The sequence below is a fragment of the Glandiceps talaboti genome, chromosome 10 (genome assembly GCF_964340395.1).
Source record: "Glandiceps talaboti chromosome 10, keGlaTala1.1, whole genome shotgun sequence".
In the NCBI taxonomy this organism is placed as follows: Eukaryota; Metazoa; Hemichordata; class Enteropneusta; family Spengelidae; genus Glandiceps; species Glandiceps talaboti.
Genome location: NC_135558.1, coordinates 21,134,623 through 21,162,530, shown reverse-complemented (window position 1 = coordinate 21,162,530; position 27,908 = coordinate 21,134,623). Strand labels below are relative to the sequence as shown.

General features: G+C 34.4%; 1 protein-coding gene across 1 annotated transcript; it reads left to right on the top strand.

The window, feature by feature from the left end:
• LOC144440753 (choline transporter-like protein 2) lies at window positions 1-27,784 on the top strand. The gene is made up of 22 exons (XM_078130132.1): window positions 1-85; window positions 3,520-3,568; window positions 4,064-4,137; window positions 4,824-4,899; window positions 6,662-6,752; window positions 7,360-7,494; window positions 8,043-8,103; window positions 8,572-8,692; window positions 9,078-9,140; window positions 17,159-17,271; window positions 17,650-17,760; window positions 19,478-19,577; window positions 19,819-19,911; window positions 21,401-21,491; window positions 22,003-22,250; window positions 23,069-23,163; window positions 23,837-23,940; window positions 24,521-24,594; window positions 25,328-25,493; window positions 26,029-26,113; window positions 27,138-27,259; window positions 27,680-27,784. The coding sequence occupies exons 1-22, from the start codon at window positions 1-3 to the stop codon at window positions 27,782-27,784; spliced, it is 2,262 nt and encodes a 753-aa protein (XP_077986258.1).
• Window positions 27,785-27,908: the final 124 nt, after the last annotated feature.

Here is a 27,908-nt window from a genome sequence, read left to right as displayed (position 1 = left end):
ATGGGCAAAAAGAACAAGAAAGATGAAGTTGAGGACATTTCTGACTACGACTCTGTCGGCTCGGTCGATGATGAACCTGAATACGGTAGGTTGTGTTTAATCAACACTTAAATTCTTTTGTAGACGTGCTTCTTCCTTGTACTCGACGAGGACATCCGTATGTAATCAGTATGAATTATATCTTGTGTTATCTCCTATATACGGAGTCACGACTTTTTTTATGTGTACTCATTCAGGCCGACCTATCCCATTGTCTATATTTGAAAATGATAGATAACTAATCATTCTACTCAGACAGAGCTCCACAAAATCGATCTCCTCTTCAAAAGACTAAAATGTCTATTTGTTATGAGATTCGGATAAGAAGTCACATGTGGTCAAGGGTAAACCCGGTGCCAAAACAATATAATACAACATACTGTAATCCTGCTGACCAACCTAAACACAGTTAAATATTCACCATGACCATATTAAAGTCGTAACTTCGCGTATACGGTATTACATGCATGTACTAAACCTTTCTCTCATGTATTGTGGTACGAGTGTATCCTTGGTTTTCTTTGAAACTTAGGATCAATTTCGGGTGTTTTTCTCTTACAATGTTATTCTCCTTCCGTTGTTCACATGACGATTCATTCAAACTGATATATGTATCTTCATTTAGGAACGGACATGTTTTGAACAAAATAGCCCTGTCCTCACAATCAAGTTAATCATAATGCTTGGCCTTTTTGAATACATCTATCAAGTCATAGGTGATGTGACATCATAAATAAAGAATTGTTTGACTGGTCCTATATTTGTTTAGAAACGTTGTCCTGATAGTCTGTATTCGTCATCTACATGACCTAAGACAATAGTCTGTATACGTTGTCTACATGATCTAAGACAATAGTCTGTATTCGTCGTCTACATGATCTAAGACAATAGTCTTTATTCGTTGCCTACATGATCTAAGACAATAGTCTGTATTCGTTGTCTACATGATCTAAGACAATAGTTTGTATTCTTTGTCTACATGATCTAAGACAATAGTCTGTATTTGTTGTCTACATGATCTAAGACAATAGTCTGTATTTGTTGTCTACATGATCTAAGACAATAGTCTGTATTTGTTGTCTACATGATATAAGACAATAGTCTGTATTCGTCGTCTACATGATCTAAGACAATAGTCTGTATTCGTTGTCTACATGATCTAGGACAATAATCTGTATTCGTCGTCTACATGATCTAAGACAATAGTCTGTATTCGTTACATGCAATAATGTCATCATTGCCACAGGCACTCAAATCAATCTGTATGATTTAAAAAAATGTATATTCTTATTTACTATACATTAAAAAAAATCATACAGATTGATTCGAGTGCTTGTGATCATTACCGAAACTATCCCACACCCACATACTTTAATAGCTACCTGGCTTGACCATATGTCGTTTGCGTTGAGGCAGCACATTGAACCAGATAGCCAAGTCTGTAGACTCAACCGAAACTTGCACAGTGGATTATGTAACAACAATATATTTCATATAAACTGAGGTGTTGTTAAATTAGGCACATTATGCAAAACACCGAATATATACTTGTATTCTACTTTGTATTTATAACGTGGTAATTCAAATTGTACTGACAAATGCTTGATTATAGTATACCCAAGCCAATTACTCGGTATTTTGTTATGAATAGTTTTACATTCGTACCAGAAAGAAATATTATTTTTGCATGTGGTACCTTTTAAAGTACGTTTACTCCTATAGCAGGACTTTAATATTCAAGTAGGCTTAGAACAATGCTGATTATTTTCTCTTTGGTATGCTCAGTATAATTTATAGATATACATTTATTCATTCATTTCTCTTACTATTTACATACTCTATCTTCTGTAATAGAACAAATTTATTAACTTTTACTGTGTGGGAGCTATAACAAGTGTCATTCCATTGATAAAAATAATGTTAAAAGATCTTAGTAGTTGATAACAGTTACAGATATAATATTAGTGGAGATACAGGAAGTACGCCAGAGTATTTGATGGGGTTACCATGTTAAAGGTTAATACATGTACCTAGAGTGGCGTTTGACCAGATTGTATGTAGCTATGTGTTGAGACAGAAAACTAGTTACTCAAGCATTTCAATTAAATACGTGTATCGTGATGTGCCCACATGTACAATGTATATAACATAGACAATTAGATAAAAGAAGCATTGGTATTTCCGAGGATGATATTGTTGTTTGGACAGTTTTATTTTCTGCATATGAGAGAGAGAGAGAGAGAGAGAGAGAGAGAGAGAGAGAGAGAGAGAGAGAGAGAGAGAGAGAGAGAGAGAGAGAGAGAGAGAGAGAGAGAGAGAGAGAGAGAGAGAGAGAGAGAGAGAGAGAGAGAGAGAGAGAGAGGGAGGGAGGGAGGGAGGGAGGGGGGGGAGGGAGGGAGGGAGGGAGAGAGAGAGGAGAGAGAGAGAGAGAGAGAGAGAGAGAGAGAGAGAGAGAGAGAGAGAGAGAGAGAGAGAGAGAGCACTATCGTAAAACCGCAGGCCTCTTTGTGGGTTTTGTTATGCCAGCAGAAAAATGTTTTCAGGTTAGCAAGAAAACTTATGTCAAGTTGATTTACACACAAAGACGTCATTTGAGTATTTCCCTGCTGTAACAACTAAGCAATGCTTTTAAACCCATAGTTATCTATCCCAGACCTTATGGGCTGTAAATCAGTAACCATGAATACCATATACACAGTTTGAAATATAATGAACATTTCCCCGTATCTAATGTAATTACACTCAAATGATAATTGAAATATATTTTGTCGTATTTCATATTTCATGTTACATGTAAGTTCTTTAACATATTAACCCAACAAGGTAATTTATCTCTCTGCACGGTGGCCTTCCAAATAATAAACAATGTTCACCATCGTGTTTTTTAGTGGTTAAAATGACCAAGTCTGCTTAAAAATGTTTTCTTTGGAGCACAAAGATTTTTCATGAGTCAACCACACTTCAGGTGACAAATTCCATTTAACATGTTTTAACTACTAGTAGTGAAATAGTATGGTGTTAAATTCCACCATGGACTCAGGAGATCATAGAGTAAATTTGCAAATGACATCATCAAAATGCCAATTAAATCAATATGGAAATTGCATAAAATATGCAAATGACGAAAACTATGCAGATGAAATGACAAATACACAAATGGTCATACAATTGGCACTTTCTGTTGCTTCTTGCCATCAATGATTGCAAAACTCATTTTACTTAAAACTGCAACCATTTCAAGAAGCAATATTTGTGTGTGTGGAAGATAGGAGATCAAAACTTTGAAGAGTTGGTACACACTGGTATCATATCTTGGTTTAGATTAGACAGAACTTGTTAAATAATGATTGCCCTTGACAAAAAAACACTGTAAAGCTAGCCTTTGATGACCTATCAATCAATGCTCATGATCATACTATTATATCTACATTGAGATGCAAAAATCATGTACGATAAACAGATATTTCATATTTTTTTCAGGTGAACCACTGAAATATGATCCAAGTTTTAAAGGTCCAATTACAAACAGGTTTGTTATCAACAGTCGTTGTATAATATTAAGTACCATTCCCTTCAGATATCATCTGCAAAGATATCGACTTCCAGTAATATTAAATGAATTCACAATTTATTGTATATCTTTACACATTTTTTTTCATCAAGATGCGTATATGGAATGTACACATACAGAGATTGGAGATTGACACCTAGAATGATAAAACAAGTAGCGCTAACTGAATTAATGAAAAATACTATCAAATAATATCAATACAGAATACAATCACTATTTACCTGCCAACTGACTATTATGACATCTTAGCGATACCTTGCAAAGAGATCTCTTTACTAAATTTATTATTGAATGAATGAAAGACAATTGAACGTTTATGTACATAATTAGGGACTACTACCATACAGTTATCATGCTGGAGATAAATGATATTGCTGTCTCATTAACTCGCCAATACATTTGTCATAAAACGATGTTAAAAAAACATAACATTTTCTTGTTTACCCATTGTAGGAGCTGTACAGATGTTATCTGCTGTTTAATTTTTGTTGCATTCTGTCTTGGTCTTGGCTTCATCGCCTACTATGGTAACTATGGAAACCTAACAATCAACATTCTAATCCTTATCAGTAGTACTTTAGATATGCAATAATCTCAACAGTATGTATTTGCCGAAGTTGTTCATTAACAATTACAGAATTTTAATAAGTCGTTGAGGAATTCATTCATGATGATCTGTTAAAAGTGATATCAGTGAAGAAGGTATCACTTCAAATAATTCACTGTCAAATAACATAGCTTAACAAGGTATCGCTGCAGCTAATTCACTGTTAAATAACATAGTTTTAGGATAGTTAACAACTGCCAGTATGCAATTTTAATATTTACTCGGCATCCAAAGTTCTCATAGGCTGTCTCCCTAGCTGGTCTAGAGACTATCCGTGGTTTTGAATCTCTTCTTGGAGAGAGATCTTCAAAGCCATATACTAGTATATTCTCTAGACTATCTCTTGGCTAGATCTGTCAATCCACTGCACACTCCACTAATGTACCTTGTAGTGTAGCAGAGTCACAGATCCAATTGATAGACAGACTATAAAAGCTCTAACATGTTGACTACTAGAATATGTTGTCTTGAATTCTAACGGTGAGGCTATGCTGTTGTATGTTTATTCGGGTGATGTGGTACATGATTGCAGTTACCGGGTAGCTTGTTGTTTATTGTACATGATTTATTTATCATTTAATCATCTGTTTCTGTTTCTTTTGGTAGCCTACACAAATGGCGATCTAGAAAAGTTTGTTTACAAGACTGACTCACTTGGGCGTATTTGTCATGTGGATGTAGAGTGAGTAATCTTCAGATTAATCGAATTAAGTCTGTGATACCACCACTATTACATTTTAACTACAGATTGTTTTGGTTGCAGAAATAAACATGTATTTCATGTTGGACATACTGATACACTAATATATATCTTGTGAATGGAAAATTAATTCTTAATGTTGTATTTTATCATAAAATTACTTTTAAATTGTGAGAATTTAGACTGCATATTAATGACAGCATAAGGATAATAAATTGTTTCTTTCTGGCTACTCAAGGAAGCATGCAATGTTTATCTGTTAAAATAATATAGAACATGACGCTGTGTCCTGTACTATTTGAGAAAAATAATATGGGTTCTAGGCTTCTACTAGACAAGACATTTGAGATACTACCACACCACTGTATATAATTTCTGAAAGACTTTGATTCTGCAGCAATAAATGTGTACCACCGAAGAGGTTATACATAACTGCTGTGTAGAATAATGTATGCAATTATAACATAGTTCTACATCTACAAACTAATTCAACAAATGTTTAACTAGTAGTCCCACTATCAACACTGCATGGCAGTAGTTAGTCCCCACCGGACGAAGTCCGGGACGGGGACTTATGGATTGGGTTCCGATTCCGTTCATGCGTGCGTGCATGCGTCCGTCCGTCCATCCATCCGTCCATCCAGAGCCGTTTCTTGGAGATGCCTGGACCGATTTTTTTCAAACTTGGTACAGGGGCAACATACAATGGCATACATATGCACATCAATTTGTTTCATGATATGATTCAATATGGCCGCCTAGCAACCATTTTGTTTGCAAATTTTCTAAAGCCATAGAAAATTTGTCTAAAGCCATAACTCGGACATGCTTTAACAGATCTCATTCAAAGTTGGTATTAACACAGTGTTCTATGACATGCATATGCATATTCATTGTTGTTGTGATGCGATCCAATATGGCCGCCTAGCAGCCATTTGTTTTTGCAAATTTTCCATGTCCAAAGCCATAACTCAGATATGCTTGAACAGATCTCATTCAAAGTTAGTATTAGGACAGCGTTTTATGACATACATGTACATATCCATTTTCATCTTGATACGATCCAATATGGCTGCCTGGCAGCCATTTTGTTTGCGAATTTTCTATGTCCAAAGCCATAACTCAGACATGCTTTTCTATGACATACATGTGCATATCCATTTTTGTCGTGATACGATCCAATATGGCTGCCTGGCGGCCATTTTGTTTGGGAATTTTCCATATCCAAAGCCATAACTCAGACATGCTTGAACAGATCTCATTCAAAGTTGGTATTAGGACAGTGTTCTATGACATATATGTGCATATCCATTTTCGTCATGACACAATCTGATATGGCTGCCTGGCAGCGATTTTGTTGGCGCAGTTTTCATGTCCAAAGCCATAACTCAGACATGCTTGAACAGGTCCCCCCCCTCCTTACCCGACCTATCCTTTATTGTTGAATGGTTTATTCCATCACGTCATCTTGAAGAGTAGGCATGTCCCATGTCCAACGAGGAGACACAACATGAGTAGGCATGTTCCATGTCCAACGAGCAGACACAACATATCTAAATCTGTTTGATTTAGGTTCACAAGTGTTGTTGCGTGATCAGAGTAGTGATATCAAGAAAATGACAACATAAACTGCCAGTTCCATAAAACCCAATCATAGCGGGGAGTATGTCGTTCTCAATGACTTGTTCTTTTATGTAACATGTTGTACTCAGATTTAGTTCAATTTCTCCCTTTACTTTTACAGGGAAAAACGATATTTATTTTATTTTGATTTCCGAAAATGCACTAGTAATGATACATGGACAGGATATGAGAGGAAGTGTGATACCCCTCAAGTAAGTCAAAAATAATCATTACTAATCAGAGCTGACCAAACGAGGTCACCATTAAGATAATTAAGACCAATTATACCGTGCAGGAGCCAATTAGAACAAAACATATGGAATGCTGTGTGTCTATGTCATGACAATGTGCATCTACATCACTGGTTCTGCTATGTTCGAAATATTAGGTCAGAATGTTCAAAATTACCTTTACTTTCCCCCTTTCTTTGAAAAATTGGCAATTTTTTTGTTCTTTCAGTTGTCACTCCGAGTCAATAGATGAGTAGTGACAACCCTTAGGTCACTCATGTTTTCCTGGGCTGAACCAAGAAAAATATTGGGAATAACACCTAATTGTCATGTCTTCTGAAGATAAATGGTTAATTCAGAAGTGGACATTAGACTTCTTTATAATGGTCTTGTTTTTATCTTTATATCTTTCCCAATATAGCACTATCTTTTAGTACAGTTTATATTGAAAGATGTCCCTTTGAACTTTTAGCAATCTACAGCCCAAAGCATGTAACCTGGAAACAAAACAAAACAAAACAAAACAAAAACTATTTACTTTGACATCAATTACCAGAGGTTTAATCTATTACCAATATCTTATTTGTAGGTTTGTATAGAGGAATGTCCAACAGAGAATTTCAATGGAAATGATGAACAGGCTATGTACTTGACTAACCCAAGTAATGTCAGATGGGACAAATTCATCTGCAAGTATAACGTTAATCCAGCTTCATCAGGAAAGGTACTAGGAATTATTCCTTTTCCTCAATTTTGTCTTCTTTTAAATGTTCATTGCATTTACACAGCTCTATGACAGGATTTTAACTCTGTGTCTGAATAGAATGTATAATGATACTATCAACAAATGTATTTGGTTCTAGACTTAAAGTAGCTTATTTAGCAGCAACAATTTTTCTCCAAAATAAATCAATTGAAAATGGAATATTAAATGGAGTAGTTGTACCAGATGAACTGGAGATAGCTTTATGTTGTGTGAATCAGTACATCAATTTATAAATGTGACATGACTATAAGTACTCCTACTTAGTCAGATATTAAGAGGAACTAACATGTGAAAAATTGCCACACACACAAAAATATTAAAAGTTTCAAAAGAGATACTGTACATCAAATAGTATTTAAACAATGCATGTCCCAAAGGTGAATATTCATTCCAAAGTTGAAAATTCCAACTGAATATTTTGTAATTTCATTTTGTTACACATATGTATATCACTTTTCAGCATATTTGCTTATATGAAATGGTATCTTTTTTCTATTTGAAAACAGGAACCCATGGAATTGTTTGAAGATGAAGATTGTGCTTCTTATTATGTCGAAAGTTCAAAGCGTAAGTCATCATTTTATTACAGCTATATGTTATATCTTCAGTTTAGCAACAGTTTAGAAAAATAATTAAAAAGACTTTAATTACCATATAATTATGTAATCAATATTGATTAAAAAAAACCAATTTAATTTTTGTTTATAACTATAGTCTCAGTAACCACCTGTTGATTTTCACATTTTTTTTCAGAATTTGTTGTTTTTCTGTTATCTCATATCACATAGAATTATAAGAACCATCCTTAGAATATTTTACAACAAAGGTTTAATATATGCTGTTTCCTTTTCTTGTAATTTCATGATAATCTTGTTTTGTTTGCATGTTTGTGATACTAAATATCAAGGAAATACTGCTGACATTGTCCCACCGTTTCAGTCTACCTTATACTCGAATATAGTTACATCATTTGAGATTATCAAATTTGTATGAACTTCTCATGAAATCGACCATGATATCCTAATATCATTTCAGTCAATGGACGATGCATTCCTGATTTTATCTTGGATGGCTCATCAGTTCCAGAAGATATGGTTAACGCTACGTTACCAAACAATCAAACATTGACTGAAGATGATCTAGACGCCATCGACAGGTGAGAATCCATCAAAGTATATCAAAAGATGTCATAACTAAAGACTGTTAATAGTAGATCTCAAATGAATGAATGATATAAAGAACATTAATTTAGTTCTATCAGTAACTTGGTAATTAAATATATCTACAAATAAATTATGTTTAATTAGAATTGATCATGGTATAATCAAATCATTTATAGTTCTACTAATTTTACTAGCTAGTTTTAAAATAATTTGTTTGCAAAGTTCTCAAACTTTGAGCTTCGCCTTAAGAACTAACATTCTAACCAGCACACTCATATTTTTGTACAGTGATCTGGTACACCATAACTTAAAGTGATAAATCAGTTTTCCCTGTCACAGCAATACATGTTATTAATTATTTGTACTTTTCTTCCGTAGTGTCATTGCCTTTGGAAATGAGATCGTTAGTGATTTAGAGGATTCATGGTGGATTATATTACTGTAAGTAAAATGATTAATTGTACATATTAGTATGTTGACTGTTGATACTACAGTGGAAAACTTACTGTCCATCTATCTATCTATCTATCTAATAAGATTATATAGAGCCAAATATTTAAAGAAAACAATGTTCAGTAGACAAGCTAAGATACTACAGTGGAAAACTTACTAGACAAGCTAAGATACTACAGTGGAAAACTTACTGTAGACAAGCTAAGATACTACAGTGGAAAACTTACTGTAGACAGGCGAAGATACTACAGTGGAAAACTTAGTAGACAAACTAAGATACTAAAGTGGAAAACTTACTGTCGACAAGCTTAGATGCTACAGTGGAAAACGTACTAGACAGGCTAAGATGCTACAGTGGAACACTTACTGTAGACAAGCTAAGATGCTACAGTGGAAAACTTAGTAGACAAGCTAAGATGCTACAGTGGAAAACTTACTGTAGACTGGCTAAGATACTACAGTGGAAACTTAGTAGACAAACTAAGATACTAAAGTGGAAAACTTACTGTAGACAAGCTAAGATACTACAGTGGAAAACTCAGTAGACAAGCTGAGATACTACAGTGGAAAACTTACTGTAGACAAGCTAAGATACTACAGTGGAAAACTTACTGTAGACAGGCTAAGATACTACAGTGGAAAACTTAGTGTAGACAAGCTAAGATACTACAGTGGAAAACTTAGTGTAGACAAGCTAAGATACTACAGTGGAAAACTTACTCGACAAGCTAAGATACTACAGTGGAAAACTCAGTAGACAAGCTGAGATACTACAGTGGAAAACTTACTGTAGACAAGCTAAGATACTACAGTGGAAAACTTACTGTAGACAGGCTAAGATACTACAGTGGAAAACTTACCAGACAAGCTAAGATGCTACAGTGGAAAACTTACTGTAGACAGGCTAAGATACTACAGTGGAAAATATACTGTAGACAAGCTAAGATACTGCAGTGGAAAACTTACTGTAGACAGGCTAAGATGCTACAGTGGAAAACTTACGGCAGACAGGCTAAGATACTACAGTGGAAAACTTACTGCAGACAGGCTAAGATACTACAGTGGAAAACTTACTGCAGACAGGCTAAGATATTACAGTGGAAAACTTAGTAGACAAGCTAAGATACTACAGTGGAAAACTTACTAGACAAGCTAAGATGCTACAGTGGAAAATATACTGTAGACAAGCTAAGATACTACAGTGGAAAACTTACTAGACAGGCTAAGATGCTACAGTGGAAAACTTAGTAGACAAGCTAAGATACTACAGTGGAAAACTTACTAGACAAGCTAAGATGCTACAGTGGAAAACTTACTAGACAGGCTAAGATGCCACAGTGGAAAACTTACTGTAGACAAGTTAAGATGCTACAGTGGAAAACTTACTAGACAAGCTAAGATACTGCAGTGGAAAACTTACTAGACAGGCTAAGATGCTACAGTGGAAAACTCAGTAGACAGGCTAAGATGCTACAGTGGAAAACTCTGTAGACAAGCTGAGATACTAGAGTGGAAAACTTACCGTAGACAAGCTAAGATACTACAATGGAAAACTTAGTAGACAAGTTAAGATACTAAAGTGGAAAACTTAGTAGACAAGCTGAGATACTACAGTGGAAAACTTACTGTAGACAAACTAAGATACTACAGTGGAAAACTTAGTAGACAAGCTAAGATACTAAAGTGGAAAACTTAGTAGACAAGCTAAGATACTACAGTGGAAAACTTACTGTAGACAAACTAAGATACTACAGTGGAAAACTTAGTAGACAAGCTAAGATACTAAAGTGGAAAACTTAGTAGACAAGCTAAGATACTACAGTGGAAAACTTACTGTAGACAAGCTAAGATACTACAGTGGAAAACTCAGTAGACAAGCTAAGATACTACAGTGGAAAACTTAGTAGACAAGCTAAGATACTACAGTGGAAAACTTAGTAGACAAGCTAAGATACTACAGTGGAAAACTTAGTAGACAAGTTAAGATACTACAGTGGAAAACTTACTGTAGACAAGCTAAGATACTACAGTGGAAAACTTAGTAGACAAGCTAAGATACTACAGTGGAAAACTTAGTAGACAAGCTAAGATACTACAGTGGAAAACTTAGTAGACAAGCTAAGATACTACAGTGGAAAACTTACTGTAGACAAGCTAAGATACTACAGTGGAAAACTTACTGTAGACAGGCGAAGATACTACAGTGGAAAACTTAGTAGACAAGCTAAGATGCTACAGTGGAAAACTTACTGTAGACAAGCTAAGATACTACAGTGGAAAATATACTGTAGACAAGCTAAGATACTACAGTGGAAAACTCAGTAGACAAGCTAAGATACTACAGTGGAAAACTTACTGTAGACAAGCTAAGATACTACAGTGGAAAACTTAGTGTAGACAAGCTAAGATACTACAGTGGAAAACTTAGTAGACAAGCTAAGATACTACAGTGGAAAACTTAGTAGACAAGCTAAGATACTACAGTGGAAAACTTACTGTAGACAAGCTAAGATACTACAGTGGAAAACTTAGTAGACAAGCTAAGATACTACAGTGGAAAACTTAGTAGACAAGCTAAGATACTACAGTGGAAAACTTAGTAGACAAGCTAAGATACTACAGTGGAAAACTTACTAGACAAGCTAAGATACTACAGAGGAAAACTTAGTAGACAAGCTAAGATACTACAGTGGAAAACTTACTGTAGACAAGCTAAGATACTAAAGTGGAAAACTTACTGTAGACAAACTAAGATACTACAGTGGAAAACTTAGTAGACAAGCTAAGATACTAAAGTGGAAAACTTAGTAGACAAGCTAAGATACTACAGTGGAAAACTTACTGTAGACAAGCTAAGATGCTACAGTGGAAAACTTAGTAGACAAGCTAAGATACTACAGTGGAAAACTTACTAGACAAGCTAAGATGCTACAGTGGAAAACTTACTAGACAGGCTAAGATGCCACAGTGGAAAACTTACTGTAGACAAGTTAAGATGCTACAGTGGAAAACTTACTAGACAAGCTAAGATGCTACAGTGGAAAACTTACTAGACAAGCTAAGATACTGCAGTGGAAAACTTACTAGACAGGCTAAGATGCTACAGTGGAAAACTCAGTAGACAGGCTAAGATGCTACAGTGGAAAACTCTGTAGACAAGCTGAGATACTAGAGTGGAAAACTTACCGTAGACAAGCTAAGATACTACAATGGAAAACTTAGTAGACAAGTTAAGATACTAAAGTGGAAAACTTAGTAGACAAGCTGAGATACTACAGTGGAAAACTTACTGTAGACAAACTAAGATACTACAGTGGAAAACTTAGTAGACAAGCTAAGATACTAAAGTGGAAAACTTAGTAGACAAGCTAAGATACTACAGTGGAAAACTTACTGTAGACAAACTAAGATACTACAGTGGAAAACTTAGTAGACAAGCTAAGATACTAAAGTGGAAAACTTAGTAGACAAGCTAAGATACTACAGTGGAAAACTTACTGTAGACAAGCTAAGATACTACAGTGGAAAACTCAGTAGACAAGCTAAGATACTACAGTGGAAAACTTAGTAGACAAGCTAAGATACTACAGTGGAAAACTTAGTAGACAAGCTAAGATACTACAGTGGAAAACTTAGTAGACAAGTTAAGATACTACAGTGGAAAACTTACTGTAGACAGGCTAAGATACTACAGTGGAAAACTTAGTAGACAAGCTAAGATACTACAGAGGAAAACTTACTGTAGACAAGCTAAGATACTACAGTGGAAAACTTACTGTAGACAAGCTAAGATACTACAGTGGAAAACTTAGTAGACAAGCTAAGATACTACAGTGGAAAACTTAGTAGACAAGCTAAGATACTACAGTGGAAAACTTAGTAGACAAGCTAAGATACTACAGTGGAAAACTTACTGTAGACAAGCTAAGATACTACAGTGGAAAACTTAGTAGACAAGCTAAGATACTACAGTGGAAAACTTACTGTAGACAAGCTAAGATACTACAGTGGAAAACTTAGTAGACAAGCTAAGATACTACAGTGGAAAACTTACTGTAGACAAACTAATATACTACAGTGGAAAACTTACTGTAGACAAGCTAAGGTACTACAGTGGAAAACTTAGTAGACAAGCTAAGATACTACAGTGGAAAACTTAGTAGACAAGCTAAGATACTACAGTGGAAAACTTAGTAGACAAGCTAAGATACTACAGTGGAAAACTTAGTAGACAAGCTAAGATACTACAGTGGAAAACTTAGTAGACAAGCTAAGATACTACAGTGGAAAACTTAGTAGACAAGCTAAGATACTACAGTGGAAAACTTAGTAGACAAGCTAAGATACTACAGTGGAAAACTTAGTAGACAAGCTAAGATACTACAGTGGAAAACTTAGTGTAGACAGGCTGAGATACTACAGTGGAAAACTTAGTAGACAAGCTGAGATACTACAGTGGAAAACTTACTAGACAGGCTAAGATGCTACAGTGGAAAACTTACTGTAGACAAGCTAAGATACTACAGTGGAAAACTTAGTAGACAAGCTAAGATACTACAGTGGAAAACTTAGTAGACAAGCTAAGATGCTACAGTGGAAAACTTACTGTAGACAAGCTAAGATACTACAGTGGAAAACTTAGTAGACAAGCTAAGATACTACAGTGGAAAACTTACTGTAGACAAACTAAGATACTACAGTGGAAAACTTAGTAGACAAGCTAAGATACTAAAGTGGAAAACTCAGTAGACAAGCTAAGATACTACAGTGGAAAACTTAGTAGACAAGCTAAGATACTACAGTGGAAAACTTACTGTAGACAAGCTAAGATACTACAGTGGAAAACTTAGTAGACAAGCTAAGATACTAAAGTGGAAAACTCAGTAGACAAGCTAAGATACTACAGTGGAAAACTTAGTGTAGACAGGCTAAGATACTACAGTGGAAAACTTAGTAGACAAGCTGAGATACTACAGTGGAAAACTTACTAGACAGGCTAAGATGCTACAGTGGAAAACTTACTGTAGACAAGCTAAGATACTACAGTGGAAAACTTAGTAGACAAGCTAAGATACTACAGTGGAAAACTTACTGTAGACAAGCTAAGATACTACAGTGGAAAACTTAGTAGACAAGCTAAGATACTACAGTGGAAAACTTAGTAGACAAGCTAAGATACTACAGTGGAAAACTTACTGTAGACAAGCTAAGATACTACAGTGGAAAACTTAGTAGACAAGCTAAGATACTACAGTGGAAAACTTAGTAGACAAGCTAAGATACTACAGTGGAAAACTTACTGTAGACAAGCTAAGATACTACAGTGGAAAACTTAGTAGACAAGCTAAGATACTACAGTGGAAAACTTAGTAGACAAGCTAAGATACTACAGTGGAAAACTTAGTGTAGACAGGCTAAGATACTACAGTGGAAAACTTAGTAGACAAGCTGAGATACTACAGTGGAAAACTTACTAGACAGGCTAAGATGCTACAGTGGAAAACTTACTGTAGACAAGCTAAGATACTACAGTGGAAAACTTAGTAGACAAGCTAAGATACTACAGTGGAAAACTTAGTAGACAAGCTAAGATGCTACAGTGGAAAACTTACTGTAGACAAGCTAAGATACTACAGTGGAAAACTTAGTAGACAAGCTAAGATACTACAGTGGAAAACTTACTGTAGACAAACTAAGATACTACAGTGGAAAACTTAGTAGACAAGCTAAGATACTAAAGTGGAAAACTCAGTAGACAAGCTAAGATACTACAGTGGAAAACTTAGTAGACAAGCTAAGATACTACAGTGGAAAACTTACTGTAGACAAGCTAAGATACTACAGTGGAAAACTTAGTAGACAAGCTAAGATACTAAAGTGGAAAACTCAGTAGACAAGCTAAGATACTACAGTGGAAAACTTAGTGTAGACAAACTAAGATACTACAGTGGAAAACTTAGTAGACAAGCTGAGATACTACAGTGGAAAACTTACTAGACAGGCTAAGATGCTACAGTGGAAAACTTACTGTAGACAAGCTAAGATACTACAGTGGAAAACTTAGTAGACAAGCTAAGATACTACAGTGGAAAACTTACTGTAGACAAGCTAAGATACTACAGTGGAAAACTTAGTAGACAAGCTAAGATACTACAGTGGAAAACTTAGTAGACAAGCTAAGATACTACAGTGGAAAACTTACTGTAGACAAGCTAAGATACTACAGTGGAAAACTTAGTAGACAAGCTAAGATACTACAGTGGAAAACTTAGTAGACAAGCTAAGATACTACAGTGGAAAACTTACTGTAGACAAGCTAAGATACTACAGTGGAAAACTTAGTAGACAAGCTAAGATACTACAGTGGAAAACTTAGTAGACAAGCTAAGATACTACAGTGGAAAACTTACTGTAGACAAGCTAAGATACTACAGTGGAAAACTTACTGTAGACAAGCTAAGATACTACAGTGGAAAACTTACTGTAGACAAGCTAAGATACTACAGTGGAAAACTTAGTGTAGACAAGCTAAGATACTACAGTGGAAAACTTAGTAGACAAGCTAAGATACTACAGTGGAAAACTTAGTAGACAAGCTAAGATACTAAAGTGGAAAACTTACTGTAGACAAGCTAAGATACTACAGTGGAAAACTTAGTAGACAAGCTAAGATACTACAGTGGAAAACTTACTGTAGACAAGCTAAGATACTACAGTGGAAAACTTAGTAGACAAGCTAAGATACTACAGTCGAAAACTTACTGTAGACAAGCTAAGATACTACAGTGGAAAACTTACTGTAGACAAGCTAAGATACTACAGTGGAAAACTTAGTGTAGACAAGCTAAGATACTACAGTGGAAAACTTAGTAGACAAGCTAAGATACTACAGTGGAAAACTTAGTAGACAAGCTAAGATACTAAAGTGGAAAACTTAGTAGACAAGCTAAGATACTACAGTGGAAAACTTACTGTAGACAAGCTAAGATACTACAGTGGAAAACTTACTGTAGACAAGCTAAGATACTACAGTGGAAAACTTAGTGTAGACAAGCTAAGATACTACAGTGGAAAACTTACTGTCGACAAGCTTAGATGCTACAGTGGAAAACTTAGTAGACAAGCTAAGATACTACAGTGGAAAACTTACTGTAGACAAACTAATATACTACAGTGGAAAACTTACTGTAGACAAACTAATATACTACAGTGGAAAACTTAGTGTAGACAAGCTAAGATACTACAGTGGAAAACTTAGTGTAGACAAGCTAAGATGCTAAAGTGGAAAACTTAGTAGACAAGTTAAGATACTACAGTGGAAAACTTACTGTAGACAAGCTAAGATACTACAGTGGAAAACTTAGTAGACAAGCTAAGATACTACAGTGGAAAACTTAGTAGACAAGTTAAGATACTACAGTGGAAAACTTACTGTAGACAAGCTAAGATACTACAGTGGAAAACTTAGTAGACAAGCTAAGATACTACAGTGGAAAACTTACTGTAGACAAGCTGAGATACTACAGTGGAAAACTTAGTAGACAAGCTAAGATACTACAGTGGAAAACTTAGTAGACAAGCTAAGATACTACAGTGGAAAACTTAGTAGACAAGTTAAGATACTACAGTGGAAAACTTACTGTAGACAGGCTAAGATACTACAGTGGAAAACTTAGTGTAGACAAGCTAAGATACTACAGTGGAAAACTTACTGTAGACAAGCTAAGATACTACAGTGGAAAACTTAGTAGACAAGCTAAGATACTACAGAGGAAAACTCAGAACAAATGAAATCTGTAGACAAGGTAACAATATGGAAAGCTTCACCTCATGACTACCCATTTCTTTGATACACACATTTAATATAATTATCATTCCTTTGTATGGAAAACACATGCAGTACTTACAGTTTTGTAGGTAAAATGTTAAAAGATGCAATAATTCTAAAGTTGTGCTGTTTATTAACTTTTTTCTCATTCCTGATATATTTGATTTTGTCTCGTTAGTGGTTTGGCACTTGCAGCAATTGTAGCTTTCCTGGTAATTATTCTAATGAGGTGGTTGGCAAAAATTATGATATGGATTATAATATTTGGTGTCCTAATACTACTGGCTCTATGTAAGTATAATGTCTCTGTTTTGATATTTTTTTGAACCCCTATAGTCAAGTTTAAAGGGGGAAATTAGAAAGCATGGGATAAAGTTGATTTTTAAGAAGACAATTGTGAATTCTTGATGATTTATTGATTCAAGCATGTCAATGTACTAGTAGTTAGTTGACCCCATTGTGTCCCATTCAGGGCAGTGTGAGTAGGGTGCCCTCAACGAGAGTAATTTATAGATGTAGTAACTGTAAAATGAACTTGACCAGGTTCAGTATACAGCCACCTGTTGAGTTTAGCCAGTACAGGTCATTTGCAGGTCATCTGGTATTATTTTTAAAATGTTATTTTCCTCCTATGTGACCAGCTTCTACTCATTTTTTTTTATATTACAGGTACTTCATATTGTTTTGTTAATTATTTCAATCTGATTGATGCTGAAGAGAATGGTCAAATTACAGATTATGAGACTTATGATACTATGCTAGGAGTCTGGCTAGGATTTGGTATGTATATATGTATATAAGACTTACGATACTATGCTAGGAGTCTGGCTAGGATTTGGTATGTATATATGTATATAATTTTGACATGTTTTACTGGTCAGATATCAATTTTGAGATTTTTCATACTTGTTGAAAGTCTTGTTAGATTTAGTGTCTATTATGAGATTTCACCTCTGATGGTCAAAACTTACTCATAATATTGTATGTCCTGAATAGTATTGAATCACCTGTAGGTAAATGTATTTGTGTTGCCATACACATAATACATGTATGGTACAATTATAAATCCAGTCAAATTGATGTTGACCTGCACCCAATTTCACCATGTTACTGTACTGTATTTATGGATAAAAAAGACCTCTAATTAGCATGTACAATTCTAATCATTGGTATTTAACAATTCTCAGTGAAAACATTGTGGTTGTCTGATTTAAACAATAACAGGATGAGGAAATCTCAAATTTCTTTTATTATTTCAAAAAGATCAGAATCAAGTTTCCATATTGCAAAGTTTGGAAAGATTTTAAATCATCCCTGAGGCACAACACCTTTCATTAGTTTCTAGTGTTTCATGTGGGTTTGTTTAGTGATAACTGCCATTTATTACTCATCACTGCCTTCACAAGATCAATTATTTCATTTATTTTATCAAAATCTCATATATGTCATCAAAATCTCAGAAACTCAGTATACATTGTACTTTTGCAAATTTAAACATGGCGGTTTTTCCCAATTAGCCATTCAAGTGCTACAAACCTGACTTGGTAAGCCAGCAAGTCGGGTATAATAAACATTGTTTATTGGGAAACCCCACTTGCTTGGTTTATGGCTTCATCCGTAATAAAGTGTAATAATGGAAGGGTGTTTTTTAGTTGTGAATCACTTCAAATGTATATAACTTCTGCTTTTGATTTGTTGTTTTAGTACATTAAGTTAAACACTTAATTAAAGGTACATTATCCACAACTAGAACTGAAACTGTTTAGTTAGAATAAATGACTTATAATGTATTCATAATATTGTACAACGTGAATAGTATTCATTACCTGTGGGTATACATGTGTCGCTGTACACATAATATTGTACAATACTAAAAAATCCAATCAAATTGATTTTAGGATCTACACATTTCAATTTATTTCTGTACCTCTTCAGGATACAACTGACTTAAATTAAAATGTACAATGTCTAATTATTGGTAGTTTAACAACTTTCTAATATATTATTTACTGTCTGATTCCAAAAATACTAATGTAGTTTTAATTTCTATAGTTCCAATATACAGGTAAGATAACAAAACCTTCAACATTTTGCATTTATGAAAAGTATATTGCCAAGAAAGGACTCCCTCATTTTCATACCCTATTTATCATGTGTTGTAATATACATGAATTCATCACACACAGATATTAATATTTATTATCATAGGATTACATGATTGTCTTATTCAGTTGAATACATTCATTCACTTAACAAATACAGTTTAATTGTTTTCCATGCAGGAATTGTTCTTGGTATAATACAGTTTCATTGTTTTCCATGCAGGAATTGTTCTTGGTATAATACAGTTTCATTGTTTTCCATGCAGGAATTGTTCTTGGTATAATACAGTTTCATTGTTTTCTGTGCAGGAATTGTTCTTGGTATAATACAGTTTCATTGTTGTCTGTGCAGGAATTGTTCTTAGTATAATACAGTTTCATTGTTTTCCATGCAGGAATTGTTCTTGGTATAATATTCCTGATATTTTTCCTACTGATACTATTCCTGAGGAAGAGAATCCAGTTGGCCATAGAACTTATAGCTGAAGCTAGTCGGTAAGAATTAAGAATGAAAATATTTGTATTCTTTGGTCGATGACATAAAATTAGTGGTCACTTTTCATTTCGTAATACATATAAATGTACATATATACATATTTATTGATAAAAAGTACATAATTAATTAAATTACAAAAAATGAACTGGATGGCGACAACAAAATTCAACTCAAAATGTTTTGCCTTCAAAACTAAACTTGTACATCTCAGTTAAATATTTCTGTATAACTTTGTTTCAGAGCCATTGGTTATATGGTGTACACATTATTCTGGCCACTTACCCCATTTGTTCTACAGCTTGGTGTTCTTGCTCTCTGGGGAACGGTAGCAATGTATCCTTTCATTAAAAATGAACTTTAAGGTTTAAATAAAATAATTAATTTGACATTTAGTTAGAAAAACAAAAACTTTCTTAAAGTGGAATTATGGCATTGAAAGAAATATAGCATTTTTTAATTAAAGGTTTTGGTTGTGTAAAGTCATTTCATTATTTGATATCACTTATATTATTCGTGATTACCAAGAAGCACAGAATTAAAATTGATTTAATTTAAAGTTAGTACAATGTACCAGCTGCTATTATATATGCAGACAATGTACCAGTTGCTATTATATATGCACACAATGTACCAGTTGCTATTATATATGCAGACAATGTACCAGCTGCTATTATATATGCAGACAATGTACCAGCTGCTATTATATATGCAGACAATGTACCAGCTGCTATTATATATGCAGACAATGTACCAGCTGCTATTATATATGCAGACAATGTACCAGCTGCTATTATATATGCAGACAATGTACCAGTTGCTATTATATATGCAGACAATGTACCAGCTGCTATTATATATGCAGACAATGTACCAGCTGCTATTATATATGCAGACAATGTACCAGTTGCTATTATATATGCAGACAATGTAACAGCTGCTATTATATATACAGACAATGTACCAGCTGCTATTATATATGCACACAATGTACCAGTTGCTATTATATATGCAGACAATGTACCAGTTGCTATTATATATGCAGACAATGTACCAGTTGCTATTATATATACAGACAATGTACCAGTTGCTATTATATATGCAGACAATGTACCAACTGCTATTATATATGCAGACAATGTACCAGCTGCTATTATATATGCAGACAATGTACCAGCTGCTATTATATATGCAGACAATGTACCAGCTGCTATTATATATGCAGACAATGTACCAGCTGCTATTATATATGCAGACAATGTACCAGTTGCTATTATATATGCAGACAATGTACCAGTTGCTATTATATATGCAGACAATGTACCAGCTGCTATTATATATGCAGACAATGTACCAACTGCTATTATATATGCAGACAATGTACCAGCTGCTATTATATATGCAGACAATGTACCAGTTGTTATTATATATGCAGACAATGTACCAGTTGCTATTATATATGCAGACAATGTACCAGCTGCTATTATATATGCAGACAATGTACCAGCTGCTATTATATATGCAGACAATGTACCAGTTGCTATTATATATGCAGACAATGTACCAACTGCTATTATATATGCAGACAATGTACCAGCTGCTATTATATATGCAGACAATGTACCGGCTGCTATTCGAATGGTAACACAAAATCAAAGACACTTACCTCTGTCTTTGTCAAACAAATATATTTTAAAATGATCTTGGTCACTTTCAGTCTGGATTAAGACAGAGTACAGAGCCAGGTAAACTGAATTGACATCATATGAAATGATCTTAAAGAACATTGTTGTAATAGTTATTGCACCCTAACTAGTGTATTCAGATTCCTGGCCACCATCAGTACACCTATTTATTATGTTGGAGAGGCAGAACCAGGATTTAATATTACCAATGGCACAGAATGTATCCCAGAAGTAAGTTGAATTATTTGGAATGCATTATTTTCGCTCAGAATTATTTGTTGTTTTTTTCTACTAGTATCTATAGTATTATAGTGAGTCAAATGATCTTCTAGCACTCATGAGATTAAATATATTGACATTAAAAGTAAACGCTACTCCAGAAAATAAAAATGTTTTCATAAACTTTGGGCTCTGGAGTTGTATTTTAATTAAGGTTTCTAGGGCAAAATTTATATTAGCTGCCTTAGACCCCAAAACTCTTCCATATATTCACCTCATGTAGCTGACTTGTTTGTTTGTATATAAGTGGGTCAACATAACACAATAGTGCTACATTGTGTGTCAATAGATTCATTATGTGCACATTATATTCTACAATTTGTTCCATTTGGTTGTGAGTATTGAATACATTGTTTATATTGGTTGATATGCAATGTATGTATTGCATCAAATTCAACCAAACTGTTTTTCTTTTATCTGAGAGAAATCTTCATTTCAATTTTTGATTTTTTTCCCCCCAAAGGATTTCTATCCACTATATAGTAATATATCCAATGCAACATGTGTATGGGGAGGTTCCTACTACTGGGAGTGGACCATATGGACATATCAATTCTACAATCTCTTTGCAATGTTTTGGTTCCTTAATTTTGTGATTGCATTTGGTGAGATGTCATTAGCCGGTGCCTTTGCAGGCTATTATTGGGCATTTACCAAACCTGATGATATACCTTCTATACCATTGATTAGATCTGTCTGGCGGTCTCTACGGTGAGTTTTTTCAAGTATGATTTAGTCAGAATTGGTGTAAAAGAAGGACCCTTATTATTTCTTTGTTTCTCATCACAACTCTGTAAAAATGGTTGGTCAGGTGGTTGATTAACAAAAAGTAAGTGTATGTGTTTGACAGTATGTGTGTATGTATGTATGTACATGTATATATGTGTGCATTATGTTTGTGCATGTGTATGTATGTGTGTGTATGTACATACATACATGTGTGTGTATGTGCATGCATGTGCATGTATATGTGTGTGTGCATGTATGTGTATATATGTGTGTATGCCTATAATGTGTACGTTTCTCTGTTTGTGGGTGTCTATGTGTGTGTGTGTCTGTGTGTGTGTGTGTGTCTGTATGTATGTATGTATGTGTGTGTGTCTATGTGTGTGTCTGTCTGTCTGTCTGTGTGTGTGTGCATGTGTGTATGTGTGTATGCATGCATGTGTGTGTGCATGCATGTGTGTGTGTGTGTGTGTGTGTGTGTGTGTGTGTGTGTGTGTGTTGGTAATGCAGGAGAATAGTTTATTTTAAAAGAAAGTTGACATGGATAAATTGAAAAGTAAAAATGTTATTGATTGAATTGTAGTTGTGAAATACAAGTACTTGATGATATGTTAAATGTAATCAATTATTTATATATTCCTCACATGTCAACTATTTATAAATGTAAAATTTAAATCTTGTGTAGGACTGAAATAAGCTCTGAAAGTTTCTCATAAAATTTTAATTTTGTTTACCTTGTGTTTATTCATAAAATTTTTGTCTAAATGTCTTCCTTCATATTTTGACTTTGAATTTCATTTCAGATATCATTTAGGATCTTTGGCATTTGGTTCATTTCTGATAGCATTACTGCAGTTTATAAGGTCACTCTTACAAGGACTTGAAAAGAAATTTAAAGGTAGTTATTTTATTCAGGAAGTTATAGATAATCCTAAAATAATACCATCACTTGAATTTACGTACCAAATACAATAACATTACTTCTGTTACACTGGGATTCTGACAACCACCTGTTGCTTCTTGTAACTGAGACCTAGAGATTGTCCAGCCGTTGAGGGCGCTATGCTGTAATATTGTCAATGTCATCCTTGGAACACTGCACTGTTATACCTTGCTAGAGAGAATAACCGTTTAGCAGAAGTCTACCTTCTGTTCAGTGATATATATATATATATATATATATATATATATATACATACACACACATAATCCTGAAAAATATGATTCTTTAAGTTTAAAATGTACACAGGAGATGTACATCAACATCTCCTGACGAGTGATTTACTCACGAAACAGGCTTGTAGAGACGAAAAACCCGACTTGATTTTCTTCTACCCTTAACATATATATATATATATAGTTTTGGTAGTACTGGAACTCTTGCTTGGTTGTAATTCGGAGTTTCACGCATTGTGCAATCATCAGACAACTCTTGTAAAATCCCCATTGGCAATATTGTAATCTTTGCCAGTCTGACAAGGTTCCTACTTGTTCCTATCTAAAACAAACAAAGTTTGTCTGTTTATATTGAGACTTAGGTCTTACATTTATCATTTCATTTCATTCTTCAGCTGCTGAGAATCCAGTCAGCAAGTTCTTTTTCAAATGTCTAAAATGTTGTTTCTGGTGTCTGGAGAAGTTCCTGAAATGGTTGAACAGAAATGCTTACATTGAGGTTTGTATTAAAAAAACACAATGTATTAATTCAAATCAAACTTGTAGAAAACTAGTCCTAGTCAGGCAGCCAAAGTCCAGAAAGAGGCTTACAAGGAGTGTTCATAAAGAATCTGGTGTGCAACAAACAGAGTCCAGAGATACAACATCAGTTTTACGATAGCCCGGTTGATGTTACTCTAAGCAAATATAATGTCAATAATTTTATGTCAGGCTGGGCAATAGAAAATTTCTGCCCTTTACTCCTTACGTATAAAGTGTGAAACTATTTGATGATTCAAGTTGTTTTTGTACAAAGTAACAATTGCAAAGTAACACTTATAGTAGTAGTATTAGTTCTACCACTGTCAATAGTCTAAATAAACAGACAGTTTTTATATAAATGTCAATGTATCTTTAACCTTTCTTTGCATGTATGTAGACGTGATTAATGTAAAGGTAATGAATAACTGAGAATTCATTGATGAAAATCTTACCTGCACAGTGACTCAAAAATAACTTTCATACGTATTTCTTACTTCAGTATTGATACAATAAATTGTATGGCAGTCATATCAATATTTGTTTCTCTATAATTCTAGATTGCTGTGTATGGTAAAAATTTCTGTTCATCTGCAAAAACTGTCTTCTTCCTACTCATGAGGAACATTGTCAGGTGAGTAATTTCAGTGTTTATGATTGGCTAGAATTATCAGGCGAATAATTTCAGTGTTTGTGATTGGCTAGAATTGTCAGGTGAGTAATTTCAGTGTGTATGATTGGCTAGCATTATCAAGTTAGTAATTTCAGTGTTTACAGTTGGCTAGCATTGTCAGGTGAGTAATTTCAGTGTTTATGATTGGCTAGCATTGTCTGTTGGGAGAATGCGTTATGATTGGCTAGCACATTTAATATTCAAATTTTAAATCTACTTATTATAATTGAAAAGCATATAGATTTCTGAAACATACCTTATTTGGACTCACAGGGAAAAAATATTATTTATTCATTGAGCAGCTCAGATTGTTAACCAACATGAACATTTTATTACAAAATACCGAAAATACACTATTTCTTTCAATCGTAAAATTAACCATAATTTGATGTTCAGAAAGCCAAATAAATTTCACATCTGCATGCTTTATTTCAAGTATTATTTTGTAGATATAGTAATTAGTAATTTTAGTTGTAAACACTTATTCTAAAGTGGCCTTCTCCATTCCAATATAAGGGGGAGTATAGCAATATTAATTTGGAGGGGATACTTAACTGGGCCAAACACAGGACTTATTTTTAGTACTTTTATACGAGTAGTTATAATTATGATCATATCAAATATATTTTATGATAGAAATGAGGATATTGATATGAAATATGTTTTAGTGAAATTCACGTTTTGTATATTTCAGAGCTGCTGTTCTTGACGGAGTCACAAGTTTTTTACTATTTTTGGCCAAAATTTCAGTAGTGTTAATAGTGATCTTGCCAGCATTTTATTTTATAAATGGACAAGTGACAATTACTGAAGATGTAGTAATAATGCCAGATCTCAACTATGCCTGGGTTCCTTTCCTGGTGAGCAACAGTCAGTTATTGAGTTGTGTTGTGTTGTGTTGTGTTGTGTTGCGTTGCGTTGCGTTGCGTTGCGTTGCATTGCATCGCATCGTGTCGCGTTGCATTGCATCGCCTCGCCTCGCCTCGCGCTGTGCTAGGTTGGGTTGGGTTGGGTTGCGTTACGTTGCATTGCGCTGCATTGTATTGTGTTGCGTTGCATTGCATTGCATTGTGTTGCGTTGTGTTGCGTTGAGTTGCATTGCGTTGAGTTGTGCTGTGCTGTGCTGTGCATTGTCGTATCATATCGTGTCGTCATGTCATGTCATGTCATGTCATGTCATCCCTTTGCTCTGAATTATTATAAGGAGCTATTAAGTTACTTAGTAAATATTGATCAAATCTATTAATATCCTTGTATTGGAGAAACCAATGACCTCAAACAATATGGTGAATTATTCAGCTTTGACAGTAATGATAACAAAATACTGATTATACTAAAGTCTATTACAGTATTCATAATTAACTTGTTCTATCTGTTTTGTCTCCATACTTACAGCTGATAGTAATTGGTGCATACGTAATAGCTTCAGCCTTCTTTGGTGTCTATGACATGGCAGTAGATACACTCTTCATATGCTTCTGTAAGTATATATTGCTACAGATGGGGGTGGGGGGGGTGGGGGTGGGGGTGGGGTTAGATAAGAAGTCAGGGAAAACTGAGTTGTAAACTGTTATAGAGAAGAATACAGGAAAATTCTGTTTTCACTCTAATATATGCTGATAAACTTGACAAAATTGAAGCAGGATAGTTGTCATGGTAAGTATTTCCTAAACTCAACCTTACCATAAACCACTTAGCAAGATGCCATTTGGTATCATGGCCCTTGATCACTTGTGGTCAAATAGCTGCTTCTCAACAGCGCCCCTAGTGGCCAAACTATACAATCTTTTGTCTTTCTGACTACTGGAATATGACATATTATACTATACTCAAGCCAAGTTATTGTCTTTGAACAGAAAATAATGATTATATATCCTGGTTGTTCTACATACAACAACTCATGTCTACATCACTAGTTTCTGCAGTGCTCAAAGTATTACGAGTCAAAACATCATTACTTTTCCCAATTGTTCATAGGTTATGCTTGGGAAGGTATAATTATATTATTCCCCAATATTTTACTTCATTCAGCCAGAAAATACTTGTGATCAAAGTGTTGTCACTACTCATCTAGCAACTCATAGTGACAATACCCCCTAGGTCACTCGTAGCAACTCATAGTGACAATACCCCCTAGTTCACTTGTAGCAACTCATAGTGACAATACCCCCTAGGTCACTCGTAGCAACTCATTGTGACAATACCCCTTTAGTAGGTCACTCGTAGCAACTCATAGTGACAATACCCCCTAGGTCACTCGTAGCAACTCATTGTGACAATACCCCCTAGGTCACTCGTAGCAACTCATTGTGACAATACCCCTTTAGTAGGTCACTCATATTTTCCTCAGCTGAACAAGGAAAAATATTGAGGAATAATATCTAATTGTGGGATAACTGCTGATATTTGTTTTCTTTAAGTTTCACATAGTTTTGATTCATGTAATCATTATAAATAAATTTACTATATCTTTTAACAGTATTTCTATGGATTGTTTTTTACAGTGGAGGATTGTGAGAGACATGATGGTTCACCAGAGAAACCTTACTACATGTCCCGTGAACTAATGTCGATATGTGGGAAGAACAACAAGGAAATGGAAAAGGCTCAAAAGGAAGCAGAAAAGGCACAAAAAGAAGCAGAGAAAGAAGCTAAGAAGAAAGAAAAGGAAAAAGAAAAGAAGAAAAAGAATAAATAAATTATGTATAAATGTGCAATACTGTGCTTGTTGGGTGTTTTTATAACAAAGTAATACAAAATAACTGAAACTGGTGTAACAACTCAATTTCAGATTTTTAGAAATATTACATATGTATATCCTTACTGAGTTAACTTGTTCCTAAGAAACTTTTTCCAGTCGTGTTTTTGACATTTGAAATGTACATTTATTTGTGTGATATATTCTATCAAACTAACAAACATTTATTTACTTACCATGAGTAGTTATATTAGAAAATTAAATTTGAGAACATTGTTGTAACTATCAAGAATGATAAAGTTATGGAAGTATAATGAAAAACAACTATGTCTATTGACAAATGTAAAGGCATTTGATACAGAAATAGTGCAAACCATCAAAGTGTACAATTGCAAAGCATTGTGGGTAGAAGTATTAAAAAAGGAATGGGGTTTGTACAGAGGAACTTTCTAATAATGTGGTAACATTTCAAGCATCAGACCAGACCCAAATCTAGCACATAGTCTATTGTGTGAAAAAAGTGAGAGCTTATTGTCAAATTGTGGACTTTAGGAAACTCCTAGTCAATTAGACAAGT